Source organism: Ambystoma mexicanum, chromosome 9 (genome assembly GCF_040938575.1).
Source record: "Ambystoma mexicanum isolate Mex_15411 chromosome 9, UKY_AmexF1_1, whole genome shotgun sequence".
NCBI classification, from domain to species: domain Eukaryota; kingdom Metazoa; phylum Chordata; class Amphibia; order Caudata; family Ambystomatidae; genus Ambystoma; species Ambystoma mexicanum.
The window spans coordinates 639,920,924-639,936,901 of NC_090931.1; the positions used below are offsets into that span (position 1 = coordinate 639,920,924).

The following is a 15,978-nucleotide window of genomic DNA, read 5'->3' on the forward strand; positions in this document are numbered from 1 at the left end:
AAATGTGCCTACAGTACAGGCCCAAGAGGTCGCATTTCGGCATAGACGGTATGAAATATCAAACATTACTAGCTGTATTAGTTCATAACAATCGAGAACTGCAGGAAACTTTGGGATGCTTCATTACACAATGGCTTTTACAAAAAAAGCAACAAAAATGGGCTGTCAAGCCGATATGCCAGGAAATAGAATTCTATTTTGGGAAAGATCTCTGACTGTGTTGGACATGCACACTCATATAATCATGATTTCGTTCCTAGGACTCATACATTGCCACAAAACATTGCAAACGTGCCCTGTCCACCAAGAGAGGACCTCGAACAGTTGATTTTCCGTTTTAAATGATTACCAACCGTGTGCATCTTCCACAATGTACATGACCACTTGAAATCTATTTAACTTAAATTTCAAAGCTAATAAAACATCCAAATTGCCTTTTCAAATGTATCCTCTTTGTCACATTTTTTTTTGCAAGAAGTGCCTGTTGGGTGATGCCATACAGTGCAACTCTGTGTATTCCCGCTTTCGGGAAGCTTTTGTGGTCCCTTCACTGATCAGGGCACGGGAGAGTCGGATGGATATCAGCATGAAAGCAACCGCGTGGTCTGCAGTTGCCTTAGCCTGCACGTGACCAAATAGAGATACGACTCCCACTAAGGAATGAGACCTTGCATGTGACCAAATAGAGATACGACTCCCACTAAGGAATGAGACCTATGCAAAATAAACTTGGGATGCAAGAACTAATGCCTGTAAGCTAAACACAGCATGAAAGGGTGCTATTGGTGTGAAATAGGCGCATTCCGACTGATATTTTTATGGGGGCATATGTGAGGGGTCGTTGCTTTCTGATGCCTTATCAAAAGGGCCGATCTTTGATTTGCGGCCTTTGGAGGCTTACATTTTCAAACACAGTGGGGACAGGTGTTGTGTTACCAAAATGTATGACCACTCTAGATTAGGTATATGGTAGGTGAATTTGAGGTGGTGCGGGGGTATGGTCTGCTGACCAGATGCGTTCAAAGGAAATAGTGGTCATGGGTTATGGGGACCGTGGCCTGGCAGGCAGGGAATGGGATGAGTAAGTCAGCAGAGATGGATGGGGTACTAAGGTTGAAGCAGGCCTTGGTGTCACATTCTTGGATGAGCAGTTTGTCAGGGCTCTATAAATCGCTACTTGCAAAAATAGCTGCATTTCCGCAAGAACAGGACATGCAATGAGCTGACATCGGTGGTGGGGGCGGCTGTGCGCGGCTCTGGGAGAGGGAGAGTGAACAGTTCGCCAGAGGGCCTTAGGAAGGACACAAATGGAGATCAAAATATACACATTAGCGCATCGTTAATACACTTATATGAAACATAGGTCTTGCAAATAGGTGTTTGAGGGGTGGAGATCTCTCCCACCTTAGCTTATACATCATTTGCCAGGTACGAGAATGGCGCAGGGGGGGCAGGATATATACCGCCTCTCCTCCAACATTTGTTAGTGCACGGGAAGTTCAGTGAAGATGGAAGGGCACTTGGATTATGACTTGTCAGTGTCTCATGTTATCCGCAGTGAACACTCCCCCGGGAAAAAAGGGCGCACGCAGAAAAGAAAATGGGGGGAAAATAAACTGTCAGAAATAACTAAATCACTATCAATGTAGAAGAGTAAAATAGTTTTCACGGTAGCGTGGCATTGGTGGATGCCAGCAAACAATTTGTTTGTTTTTCGAAAATATTTCAAATTCCATTCAAGTTGGCGGGCCGGGCCAAATCCCTCCCATGGGAGTGAAGGACACTGCGTTTGAAGTTGCTGGTGGCCTGTTCACACCGACGCATCATGTACAGTATGTTTTTGAGTTGTGGCTTTCCATCACCAAAAGGAAAGTTAGCATGGGCGCTCCTATGAAGGTTCATTTGTTGTTCATCCTTGGAAGAAAAAGAGCATTCGCTTGGGCATGAATGATGGGAGGTTTGTAATACCCGCAACAATGATAACGTCCACCATTTCAAAATTGGAAAAAGTAACATGTAATTTCATTTTATGAAAACCGCCGATCTGAGCGGACACCCTGCGTTGTGCCAAGAGTATGTAAATACCAAATATAACATAATTTTTACTGTAGACGAGTTCATAGTAGAACTAGTTAAGATTTCATTTTCTGTTATTGCTGGATTACATTGTAATGGGTTGTTGGTTGTGCAGATTGTGACAACACGCAAACATAACCTGTATGTATTGGTCTTTGTCCAGGGCACATGTGCAGTCCAGCACCGAAATGCATGTAGTCCACGTCTGGGTTCCCCCACATTGCACCAACGCCAAGTTTGTTGCTAATATTCAGTTAAAATGCTGTCTATGTGTTGTTCTAATTCTTCCGTCACCTCCCGAATCCCCATCCCATTGCGAGCTAAACATACTCCACAGCACTAACTGCTCAAGCACATCGCGTACTCAAACTTTCCACAATGTTTTCTCTGTGTTTCCATTGCTTCTGGTCTTGTTCATCATTAGTTTTCACATGGTGCAGAATTAATGGTTAAATGGATCAATTAGAATAAAGTATGGTTATTGAGACACATTTGTATGTTTTTTTACACAGATACATCCTACCATTTTGAAAATGTCATGGTTTCCAGATACCAATTGATGGCTTCTTCAGCAGGCAGTGGCAGATGCGCCCAAATGGCTGGCTTACCATCACGCTGTTGTGCGACGATCGCCCCGGGCCGACTATATGCCCTATATATGCGGAACCAGCGACCAGGAGCAACCTGACATAGTTTACGGTGGTCTAGCAAGAACCAGATACCGAAGCCCTGAGATTCATGGTGCGTCCAATGCGCTTATTCTACAGAAATTAACACTGTGGGCCTCATGATAAACAATGGACGTTCGAAAACAAAGAAATACAAAATTTGGTTTAATATGGAAATTGGCTGATGTTCTCGGAGTATTTATTGTGAAATAAAAGCACATTATAAATTGCAGAGTATTAGTCTTACCTTTAAAAATAGTGTTTTCTATTCCGATTTGGGACGTACTGTGCAGAGGATGTGTGTTGATATTCCGGGTTCTGCGTCAACTAAAGGTTAAAACGTAGGTGATGACTGGGCGGGTTTGGCTACGCTGCCCACTAACATCATGAAAATAGGTGGAGAATATCGCTAGGAATAGTCAGCTTCAGGGGCGGGTTGATATTTAGTGCCGCAGGGGCAGTTCAACTTAGGGCAATGCGGCAACGGATAAGATTAGCACAAGATGGCCATGCCCCGCTGCCTGGTTTCGCATTTGTAAAAGTGCAGAAAACTATGGTAAGGTGCATAGGAAATGTTTTTACGATCGTTCAGTTTGCTTAAAACCACATGCCCGAACGCTCTGGACAATAAATAATTTGAGCGCACTATTCCTTTAACTAGAGCGCAAACTCTGAAAAATAAGTTATGCGCTTCCTTACTCAAACCTGTGGAAAGACCAGAAATGTGGTTTAGGAATAAACTCAAGTTTTTTTTTTTTTTTTTTATGTATTACATGTAGGACGTGCAAGTTTGCAAGAGAATGTAAAGAGGTGACGATTAATATCCAACAATAGTTGGTGATTGATGAATTTATTAATTGCAAGAGTAAATTTGTTGTGTATGCAATCTTATGTCCTTGTGGACTGTATTATATTGGAAGCACAATACGATAACATCGGTTTGCTTTTAACAAGGAAGACCCAGGTTTACCACTATCAGCACATTGGGTGCGGCAACAGCAGTTGGATAGGAAGGAAGATCGGAGATTCATGGGTTACTAACTGTACCTGGCAATCCAAGAGGGGGTGATAGAGAGAACGAACTAAGGCAATCAGAAGCACGACTCTTTGGAAACATACATGGTCTGAATACTGAACATGAGATGGGGGTCTTTTTGTAGTTAGAGGAAGTAGGGTAGTCTCAGTTTTGGAGTTCAATTACGGCTGTATTGATTGGGTAGGAGAATATTATAAGGGCCACTAGCCAAGATAAATCCAGGCAGGTTGGATATGTGCACCATAATGGCCTCTGTTTTTTCGTGTGCGGTTGAGACTCACTTTTATTGTGTTCATTCTAAGAATATGAGTAGTACATTTAACTATAGGAAGAGGGTGCAGCTTATCTGTAAGTTACATTAGAGGCTACCATTAGTTAGGGAAGAGTGGCCCTCTAAACCATGTGGTTTTTGAGTGTTGGAGTGGGATACTATCCACCTCCTCTAAAACCCTTGCAGTAGTTTTTGTTTTATTTTTCCAGGCAAGGCCTGTCGGTAGGGAATGGAAAGGAGGTTGTAATTTCAGGGGACAACAAAGTTTAATCGATTTTGCAGAAACAGCATGGTACGGGTTACATACTTGGAAGATATGTAGGAGTTGTGAAGCAAGCGCTTGTTTTGATCTTGTGTGGTTATGGCCACATGGCCTCCAATGGCAGGGTAGATCCGAAGCAATGGGTGGAAACTGGAGTCACGTGAGAACGTCCGTGGAAACCGTTGCCACGGACATACAGGTATCTAAGCAAGCCCTTAAGAGGTGGGCGTGTTTGCTCAAAGTATCTGTTGGGAGACAGTAGTGAGCGGATCACCACAATCCTCACATTCAGCTTTCCGGTGCACGATCGTTGGTGAGCAAAGTAAGTGGTAGGATGTGGGCGCACTGAAAATAGCTACGAGATTAAGTTAACCAGATTAATGATGGGTTTCTCCATAGGTTGGGAAATCGGAAACGCCAAAGTGTATGAGCGGATTAGCGAGTGGGAAAGGACCTTCCTTAAACCAGTGGCTGACAACAAGTTACAGGTCAACATGGTGGTGGTATCCTTTCAATTGCGGAACGCTGTATGTTAGTTAAATGCTCTCTGGATATGCTTTGTGTTTCTTGGTATATTTATAATCATTTTTTACACAGATAATTCTGAATGAACAAATGGAGCTTTAAGACAGTTAGGAACAAGTGATAGTAATTATCATTTGGTCTGTGCAGTACTCAGGGGAGAGTGGGGCACGGGGAATAGTGAGGCAACTTTTGAAAAAAGGATTCTGGTTGAAGGGAGCGCGCAGTGGAGCCCAGTTGTGGTGCACATACCAATGGTGGTAGTTGGAAGGCTTGGAATGGAGTATTGGGTACAGAGTAATAGAAGGGGTGTGAATGCAGGTGGGATGCATGATACCATAACAAGACGGCAGACTAAGATATTTTCATTAAGGTTAAACATTGGACAATGTTGTGACTCTCACGAGTTGCTGGAACTTCCGTTGCAAACATGTATGGTAATTGTAGGATTTCGATTTGTGTTTCTTTGAATGCTAAAAACGTATTGATATGGCAAAGGCAATGATTTTGTGGATTATGTATGAAAATTGTATTGAATTGTTCTGTTCATTCCCCGTGTGAGGGTCGAAACACATGTTGGCATTTTACCGAACCACCATCATTAAGAGATCTCGATAATATCAGGCTGATCTTAAATAGTGCCAAATGGGCAATTTGACATTGGTGTATGTGCAAACCGTCAAGGACATTAACCTTTTCTGTTTTGACTTTTGGTTACAGGGGGTGGTGGATGTAGTCACGTCTTAAGCCTGTTGCGGCTACACACCACTTAAGCATTGGTCATTAATAAGGGGGTAAGGTGTCTGCTCAGTGGGGTTGAGCCCAACCTTTATAGACATCTTGTGTGTGGACGTTTTAGTTCCATGTTCTCTCATAGGAAAAGGGTTAGGCTTGCTGAAAATGTGTACTATGGGGCAAGATGTATGCCCATTAGTATAATAAGGCATGAGCTGGGGCTAGTCTCAATTCATTCAGTTGCATGGAAGACTGTCATTATTTCGAAAACTCAATACACCTAACCAATTTTACATGTTTATATGTAAAGAGCATAATCATATGGACTGTGCAAAAACAGTGGTACCAACATTGCCACGCAATCCTTGCTGAAGCCAATATAAAGTTAGAAACCTTTATAACAAATCCGGATGCAGCAAAGAGAAAATTATGGCAAAGGGACTGGATACAGACTGAATACAAATGATATGCAAATTTAGACCAAGACATAAGAGCAATAAATGGCCTCGCGAAATACTCGAGTTAATTGTCTAGCTCTGAACATTGCAACCTTTTTCTACGCTTCAGCTTAAACCTCCTACCGACCAATCAAATACTACACCCAGGAGGGGTGGGGGGGAGAGCCTTGAAGGAACTAGAGCATGCAGACTGCAATCGAGTTAATTGCCTAGCTCTGAACATTGCAACCTTTTTCTATGCTTCAGCTTAAACCTCCTACCGACCAATCAAATACTACACTCAGGAGGGGTGGGGGGAGAGCCTTGAAGGAACTAGAGCATGCAGACTGCAATCGAGTTAATTGCCTAGCTCTGAACATTGCAACCTTTTTCTATGCTTCAGCTTAAATCTCCTACCGACCAATCAAATACTACACTCAGGAGGGGTGGTTAGAGCCTTGAAGGAACTAGAGCATGCAGACTGCAAAGCGCCAGTAGACACTTAAACATCTGATTCTATCGTGCCCTGAACTTAAACCCCAGATGTCAAAATACCTCGGACATCTAATATTGACCACACCGTCCAGGAGCATATCCGATTGATGGGAGCACATATACATGGGAGAAAATAACAAAATGACATTTGCCTTGACAGCATTTTTAGAAGCTTTATTTCCGTGAGTGAAGACAGTTTAAAGATCTATCACCAAAACTGTAACGACCATGAGAAGGCATTGTTATTACAACTCCAGATGACCAAATGGGTTATTTTTATCTGCACTGAAACTTTACATGTAATGAATTAGGAGATTTGTAGTTTATAGCTTTTTAGTTCGCCAATTCTTTTATCTTCTCTTGGCTTCTTTTTTAGACGATTATTAGTTCCAATTGTGAATGACAAGGTTTCAAATAAACAATATGTCAATAGAAAAAATGGGGCCACTCAGTTCCAGGGCCTCTTGATTCCCAGTCCACCGGACGGGCGCAGGGGCAGGGGGGTTATACTCTGCTCAGGATTTAGGAGAGCAGCCAACATACAAAAATAGAAATCTTTTTCAAAAGTTCATGACAGCAAATAGCCACATCCTAAGGGGTGAAAACAGAGGGCAGAGAGTACGCAGGTGCTGCAGGGCCCATGAACCCCCTGGGAAAAGCCATCTACGCCAAGAATCCCGATACCCTGAATGGGACTCTCTAAAAATAATCTGCCCAACTGCACTCGACAGAAGAAATCCAAAAAAAGTCAGCTCTCCAGGTGAAAAAAACAGCAACAGACCTGGCCGAGCAGTTACAAGCAAACAACACATAAGATGCACCAACAGCACACGAGGACTGACATTGATAAGATAATTGCACCAAATCTCAGCGCACGGTGTATACCAAACTGAAGCTGCCAACAGAACACCACTCATCTCACTATACTACTCCCTTTCCACCTAAGTAACACACCCCGCCTTTGTTTGCACATCCGCCCGAGCACCTGGGGACAATTCCGTTGGTGACTGTGTGCGGTACAAATGCCTTTTAACTTCTACTTAACATGATGACAACTACGACCCACCATCACCTCACAGGCCTTGAAAGCAACGACCACACATTACCTCCAGGTCCACTCTTCCTCGTCCCAGTACTTACCGCATGAGCCCCCTGCCTCTGACACAGGACCTACTTCTATTTCTTTTATTTCGTATAACTCCTCCCCCTAAACCACAGCATCCAGTTTTTCTGTCCCAGGAGAGGGGTTGTCGCCTGCCATCTGTTTTGAGCAAGGTTCTCAGAAGGCGGTGTGTCATGGCTCGCCTGTTGCTCATGCTTCAACGGCACATGGCATCTTGCGTGTTTCTGGTTTCTTGGGCTCGTCTTCATCTGTGTCCTCTGGTGTCTTACCTATTCTCCCACTGGCTCCCAGCTTCTCAGGCTTGCCAGGCCTTGATCCCGGTGTCTCCAGCTCAGAGGGCCTCCTTACTGTGGTGGTCGGGTCGTTCCGAATCTCCGGAGCATGGGTGTCCCTGGTCCGTCCTCCTTTGACCACTCTTACTACAGACGCCAGCAAAAGGGGTTCGGGGGCCACGTTGGGCGTCCTCTCGGCCCAGGGGTTGTGGGCTCCAGAGGAGGACATTTGTTCGTCCAATTGGAGAGAGTTGTGTGCCATACTTCAGGGTGTTTCTGGAAGGTCAGGCAGTGTTGGTCCGGACGGACAATACCAAAGCATTGGCATATGTCAACCCGCCAGGGGGTCGGGCCTCTCCTTTAATGCTCTGGCAGCTCAGATAGGTTCCTGGGAGGAAAATTGCATCTGTTGTCCCTGATGGCCTCTCATGTCAGTGGGTTGGACAATGATTCAATCAGAATTACTCAGTCGCTGGTTCCCTTCCTCTGCAGAACTGGTTCTGTCAGACAGGGTATTTACAGAGATCTGTGTCAGGTTCGGGCTCCCCATTCTGGATATCTTTGCCTCTCCGAAGGTCGACTTGTTGGTTGCTCTGTTCTGGCCCTGTCGGAGCTAGCTCCTTTCGCTGTTGGAACTTCAGTCCCGGGATCCCAGTCCCGGGATCCTTGGTTGATTCTGAAGTGGCCTTGTCCCCTGCAGGCGGGTCTGGGGTCCGACAGATTCAATGCGCGGTATGGCTATTGCATGGTCTCGGTTGAGGGGTTTTCAGGTCCTGTGCTCAAGTCTATCATTGCTGCTCGTAGACCTTCTACTCTGAAGGTGTATGACAGACACTTGGCCCACTGCCGGGATTGGGGTGGACAGTCTGGTATTCCCCCCACCCCTGTTAAAGCCTGCCCGTTATTCTCCAGTTCCACAAGGAGGGTTTTGACAAGGGTCTAGCGATCTCCACGCTTCACTCCCAATGGACCTCCATCAAAATCCTCTTGGGCACCTGGACGGGGAAGTTGCTTCAGGGTCTCTCCTTCCTGTCCTTGTACTTATAAAGATCTTCCCCCTTGGGACCTCCATTGTCTTGCGGTTCCTTCAGGGGTCACCTTTTGAGCCCCTTTCTGTGATTGTCAATCACCTTACACTAAAGACTGCTTTCCTTTATCGCCGTCACATCTGCCCATAGGCTGGGGCTCTTTTCTGTCATCCCCATTTCCTGAGGGTTCTATTGGACTCTATGGTTTTGCTGTGTGAATCGAAGCTCCTGCCGAAAGTTGTGTCTCGTTTCACACCTCTCAGGATCTGGTTCTCCCTGCAGTTTTTCAGGATCCACAAAAGCCGGAAGAGGTGGCATGGCATACCATTGATGTACGGCAGCCAGTTCTGGAGTATTTAGCTCGAACTGCCGCCTTCCGGCAGTCTGATAGTCTCTTGGTTACTTTTGGCCCTGCTGGTGCGGGACAGAAGGCCTCTGTGGTTTCCCTTAGCTGGTGGATCTGTGTTGTTGTCTCCATGGCCTATGTGGCTTCTGGCCTGCCCACGTTCAGGGTTGCTCTACAGGAGATTTGTAGGGCGGATCAGAGCACTTTTGTAACTATCGGTTGAATGTCTCCCACTCTAGGCATGGTTCCTTCGCGGTTGGGGTTTTGTCTGTTGGGATGTGCGTTTGGAGTTATTAAAAAGGTGCGAGTTTTTGTTCTGCACTTTCTGGCTCTGTGTCTCATTGAGACCTCTACCCATTACTGCTATGGTATGCCTCATGAGGTAAGTACTGGGACGAGGAAGAGTACAGGTAATGCTCTGATTACTTACCGGTAGTCTTCATTACTCCTAGCCCTACTCTTCCCCATCACAGTCCTAACAACCTTCCTCTCCCTCCCTGCGGGGGAAGGTCCCATGCTCCGGCTTGGATATGTTAAACTGGATGCTGTGATTTAGGGGGAGGAGTTATACGAAATAAAATAGAAGGTCCTGTGTCGGAGGCAGCGGCCTCATGGGGTAAGTACTATGACGAGGAAGAGTAGAACTAGGAGTAATGAAGATTGCTGTAAGTAATCAGAGCAATAAAGCGTAGAGGTCAAACGCGAAAGTAATGGTCTAAATACCTGCTCAGTCATAACCATGAATGTCCCTACATCAAAGTGAAACCATTGCTCAAACATCCCCTGGATTTCATATACAAGTGTCAGGCCTTAAATATCTGCCCCTTTACATTAACTTGCCCCCTCCACTCGCTATTTAAAGCTGTACTGCTTCGTTGTTTAACCCTTGTTGCCGATGTCCCAGCTGCCCTTCATCCCGTGCTTATTACATACTCCTTGCACCAGGAGAGTACGGCCCGTCACATACTTCGCACAGATGTCCCTCACCTATACTAGCTAACACGTTTGGGAAAACCCAATGGGTAGATTTGTACGTTCTCATAAATGTAAGAGAAATAATGTAATGTACATAAAAATTGAGGTTCTCCCTCCTAAAGAAGGAGAGTTACATGCTGGTGACAAACAAACGCTGCAGTGCGATTGGAGGGGCAGTCGCGGCGGAACTGTGCACCTGTGTGCACCTGCTTTATTGCGCACAGCGCGCGCCACCATAAGCCAACCCCAGGCCCCTCATAACACGGGCTGTAGCGCTGGCGAAGGGCAAGGTAGAAGAAAAAATTGGCAGGTATGCCCCATTCACCTGTGTCCTTTGACCTCCCAATTAACACCCCACCTGACTACCACCTTCAGCAGCATTATCACTTAAACCATCTCTAGTTCGCCACTGCTACTCAGGCCTCCTTTAAGCTATCCAACATTCACCTCAATTCACTGAACACGAGCCCTTTGCTAGCTCCACCGAGACCCAATAACCTTAGGTGCCCTCACGCCTCACCGCTATCACGCAGCGCCCCTCTCAAGTCCCGCAGGGCTTTAAAGGACACCAGGCCGGGCCCGTCTCCTCTCAGCGACTCCTCCAGTTCCGTGCGCAGCTCTGGAGAAAGGCGAGCATTGTCATCCCGCAAAAGGACTCGGGCAAAGCGCACGAAACTCTCGCCTATCTGAAAGCTGGACGCCATTTTGCATTGGGGAATTTTAACACTGTTAAGCGGATAGTACCTTCCCGTCGCTCGGTGCATGCTGGGTGATGACGCTGTGTTGTGAGTAGCTCACGGTGGATTTCGCAGACGTGCGAAATGCTGGGACTGAAGGGAAACTAATATTAGTAATAATTTGCTAATGGCATGCTAATATATCACGACTGCACTAACAGAAAACGAGGTAAAATCTATAACATTCTATTTCGGAATATAAGAAAGATTTAAAAGAGGCTGACTTCCGCCGTTTCAGTGAGCAACCCATTCATGCTACTTAATATAAGCCTGTGTTCCACGATGAGAAGTATTGCCAATAATGCTTAAATTACTAACCGGTATTTCTCATTGTGATGAGGACACCGCCTCAGCCTCCACAACAGGAACGCTACAATCCAATCAAGTTTTCCGCCCTTCCCTCTGGGAGGTATACACCTCCTTTCACCCATAACTCAAACTTTTTTCCACCTAGGATCATGCACAGCATCACCCACTTTATTAAAATACAACTGACATCCACTTCCATTACTCTTAGTGTGTGCTACAACTCAAAAGCACAGGCCACCTGACTGGCCACATTCAGCCGACAAAGGGGATTCCAGCCTTCTGATCCTCTTGCACCTTTGATATAGTGGGCTATCATACTCTGATCAGCCTCCTCATACAAAGAAAGGGCTTTGTGGGAACAGTTCTCAACTGGTTCTGATCCTACCTCTTAGGTGGCCCAGATGGGCACAGTCAGATCTTACCACCGCCGGGTTACCTGCAGAGGGACCCAGGACCCAATCCTCTCCCGGTGATATTTAAATTATGCATGGAACCACTGGGATCACTCCTTGAGGACCCAGACATCTTGCTACACCAGTACGCGAATTACGCCAATTATACGGTAAAGTATACTGCTTCCCGTACCTCTTTCGCCCTGGAAATGCCTTACCACCATTCAAACCTGGATAATAAGTCCATACCTAAAATTCAACTCAACCAAAACAGAATTTGTGCTCCTCGGCTGCCCCTCAAAACAGGCAACTATCCAAGGATGGTTGAACGAGATGTCCCTGTATGGATTCATCCCCCAACTTGCGTCATCTCTCAAATCCCTTGGGTTCTTCATGTACAGCAAAATCTCTTTTTAGCAGCACATCAACAAGAAAGGAGAGACCGCGTGGTACCAGATCACACTGCTCAGAAAGTTGTAAAAACCTCACAATTCTATTCAAGTGTGATGCATGGCGAGACTTTGCAATTCTGTCTGAATGGGACCCATGGCTAAAGTTTAGCCATATGTCACACTTGGATGGAGTTGTGAGGTTTGGCCATGTGCCAGACACTTAGAATTAGAATTATGAAGATTATGCATGCATTACAATAATTGTGGAGTTTAGCCATGCGTCAGACTTGGATAGAATTTTGAAGATTAGCCACACGTCCCATTCAGATAGGATTGAGAAGATTAACCATGCATCAGACTTAGATACAATTATGGAGATTAGTCATTTGTCACAACAGATAGGACTGTGTAGATTAAGAATTTAGCGAGTAGAAAAGCACTAAGCACCCTGCTTCTACTTCCTCAAACACACCACCCAAACACTATACACGCCCACTGGGCTAGCCAACCTATACCTAGCACACACACAACAAACAAACTCAGACACTTGACCTTACCCGTACGGACACAACAAACCAGTGCGCACAGCGTTAAACACCTGCCAATCTACACATAAAACACACATACACACCCCAACATAACAAACAGTCGCATAGAAATATCCAAGGCATTGGACCTTACCCGTACGGATACAACAAGCCAGTGCGCACAACCCTAAATTACAGCAATCAACACACAGACACACCCCAACATAACAAACAGCCACACAGAAAACATTGCAGGCATTGGACCATACCCATACGAATGCAACAGCCAGTGTGTGCCACCCTAAATACCAGCAATCTACACATAAAACACGCAGACACACCCCAACACAACAAAAAGCCACACAGAAAACATCCCAGGCATTGGACCTCACCCGTACAGATACAACAAGCCAGTGCACGTAACCTCCCATCTACAAGCTAACACACATAGACGCCAGTTTCTACTGGTTCGGGACCTATCATATAATTCTTCCCTCACTAAACAACCCATCCTCTTTCTTGCAGAGCCACATAAGTGCCTGGAGACTGCCCATAGGTGGTATTGATGCGCGGTATAAGTCAGTATAACATAACCCTCCCCAGGACTTCTGGACCGTAATTCAGGTTCTCTTGATTGCACGTATTAATTGGTGTAGTGCCTTCCTCGCCAAGCTCCTCACGGTACACCTGGCTCCCCGCGAAGCAGTCAACCCCACCGCAGCCCACTGTATGACGTCACTCTCATCATGCACAACTTTCATTGGCTCCCTTTGTTTACCAGGATCCTTTTACAAATTGCCTCTATCCTCTATAGGGCAGCCATCACCCAGAAACCCATCTGATTGCAGACAACACCTCGAGCAGTACACTCTGCTCTATGTCCCAGACCATTGCCAGGCTGGAAACTAAACTAGCCCATAGGGAAAAGACCACAGATTAGTCCATCTCACTATGCCCCGAAATACTGGAACACCATCCCGCTCCTACAGTTCAGGAAAGAACAGAAAAGCCTGACTTCAGGAAATTCATAGGTGTGAGTTAGCTAATTATGTCCCTGGTTCCATCACCACTACAGACCAATGTAAGCTGCACTCCTGTTCCTTGAACTCTTGTATATCACCCTGTTGCTCTTGAGCTAGGTTCACGCTTTATACAACACAAATACAATAATCCAGTCCCCTTAGGGAACCTGGAGCAGAACAACGGAAGCTGGGCATTCTCCAGTGTGGCAAAGAGATCCAGGCATGGAAAAGCAAATGTATCCCCAATCCTCCAAGATATTTCTGGATGAAATGACATTGCTTAGGAGAAGGAAAAAAACCTGACTGAGACTGTCAGCTTTTCCATTGTCCACCCCTCTTTAGGCGACCACTGTTGAATTGTCCATCTGGACCAAAACCAAGTGTCCCTGCATCAAATTAAAAAGTCCCAACCTCTAGATGAACTAAGAGTCCTGGCAATCTATTCCAACTTCTTCCAATTGGAAGAATGCTTCCTCCCGTGCCGAGTCCACTCCTGCTGATGTGAACTACCTGAGAGTTGCTCCTTACCCTTTGCCACTGGCATCAGTGGTAAGAATGATTGGCACAGATTGCACTAGCAAGAAACCCCTCCTTAGTGTGCCCAAATATAGCCACCAATGAAAGGCACTCCTTAACACCTGGGTCAAAGGCAACGTGGCCTCGTATTCCTGTGAGGCAGGACACCACTGTCAATGAAGGTGAGACACCAGAGCTGTCAGCTGAAACCATGCCCACGGTACCACAAATACACAATATGTCATGTGCCCCTGTACCTGAAGCCACATCATGGCTGATGCCACCTCCATAAGTTCTGAAGAAGGACTGCCCAGTCACTCGGGAGAAAGACCCTTCTCAGGTCCATTTGAAACCGGGCTCCAACGAATGTCAGATGCTGAGTGGGCAAGAGATGAGACTTGTCCCAATTGATTAAGAACCACAGGAGGGGCAAGCACTATCATATAGAATGAACACAGTCCTCAAAATGACACTTGAGGATGCCTTCACCAGCTAAGTGTCTAGGTAAGGAAAGACCTATACCCCCTCCAGGTATAGAGAAACTACCACAGTAGCCAAGGCTTTCATGAACACACATGTGGCTGTCCGCAATCCTAATGGGAGAACACAGAACTGTAATTGGTGTTTCTCCACTGTAAACCACACGAATTATTGTTGATGAGACCATGTTACTGGGATGTGGATATATGTATCTGAATGTCCGTGGATGGCAGGAAGTCCACTTTCCTCCCCAGAGGAACAACCTTGTACATAGTCGCTATCCTGTAAGGAAGTTTGGCCGCATTCAGGTTGAGATTCCTTCAAATCCACTGCGGCAGAGTCATGGGCTCGGTCCTGTCGGGGGAACAGGGAAACCTCCCAACCTGGGGTAGGTAGCCTATAAGGGTGTATGAGAGAGCCGATCATACCATGGAAGCCTTGTGAGGAAATGGGGGGGCCTAGTCCCTGAACTCCCCCCTCTGTGCCTTGTTTGCTTCTGTGGGTACCACTGTCCATCATGCAATACCTTCCAGCCTCTTTTCTGGCCCAAGTTCTCCTTTGTCCTTTTCAGGACTGCAAGATCCAGAATCTAACGCAATTGCAATGAAACAAAGCGAACAGATAGAGAAAGACGCTGACACAGAAGCGTCAGTTTAGATCAACTTCCCACCAGCAGCATGGACAGTAGCATCACACAGCGGATGGAAGGTGAGAACCTGGTGAACACCAACCTACCTGGACAGCTGAGATTGCATAATGGTTTTGGAGCTGTTGGATACTGGTTTTGAGAGAGAGAGTGGTAACAAGTGTGAAAGATTGAAGCTGTGATTATGAGAGTTGTAAGGAAGGAACTAATGGTGGCAACAGTAAAGACAGACACAAGTGATCACAGTTCAAGGGTGTTCATTAAACTGTAAATGCAGGGTGGAAAAACACCTAACCTAAATCTAAGATGGGAGCAAGCTTTGCTCTTCAAATGAAAAATAAGGCAGTCCTTGTGGCGTCTCGACAAATTAAAAAGGCCTATGCTAAAAAATAAATATTGCCAAATCCTTACAACTATTTACAGAAAGAGTGTGGGATAGGATTTTCAAAAAAGAAAGAAGTGTTCACGAATAACAAGTCAGGATGTGATTGCCAGGGGTCTTCCTTCCCCACGTTTTGAGCACAGGACAAGGTGGATCTCCTGAGCACAGTACACGTTCAAGCTTTCCGTGCACGAGCCGACAGTTCCATTCCAGTTATCAGGTTCTTCGATGGTTAACTCTCTTTTCAATAAAAGTCTCTTGCCTTCGAGGGCCTGATGTATTCAACAAAACAAACAAACACAAAGTCCCTTTCCAAATGAACGTTGGGG

At 45.8% G+C, this 15,978-nt stretch overlaps 1 protein-coding gene across 1 annotated transcript in view; it reads right to left on the minus strand.

Moving 5' to 3' along the window:
• TMEM199 (transmembrane protein 199) overlaps positions 1–10,981 on the minus strand; it is a 103,253-nt gene extending 92,272 nt beyond the window's left edge. Inside the window, exon 1 of the mRNA XM_069615348.1 lies at positions 10,767–10,981. Within this exon, the coding sequence (XP_069471449.1) occupies positions 10,767–10,950 (184 nt within the window). The 5' untranslated portion in view covers positions 10,951–10,981. The remainder of the gene's footprint in view (positions 1–10,766) is intronic.
• Positions 10,982–15,978: the final 4,997 nt, after the last annotated feature.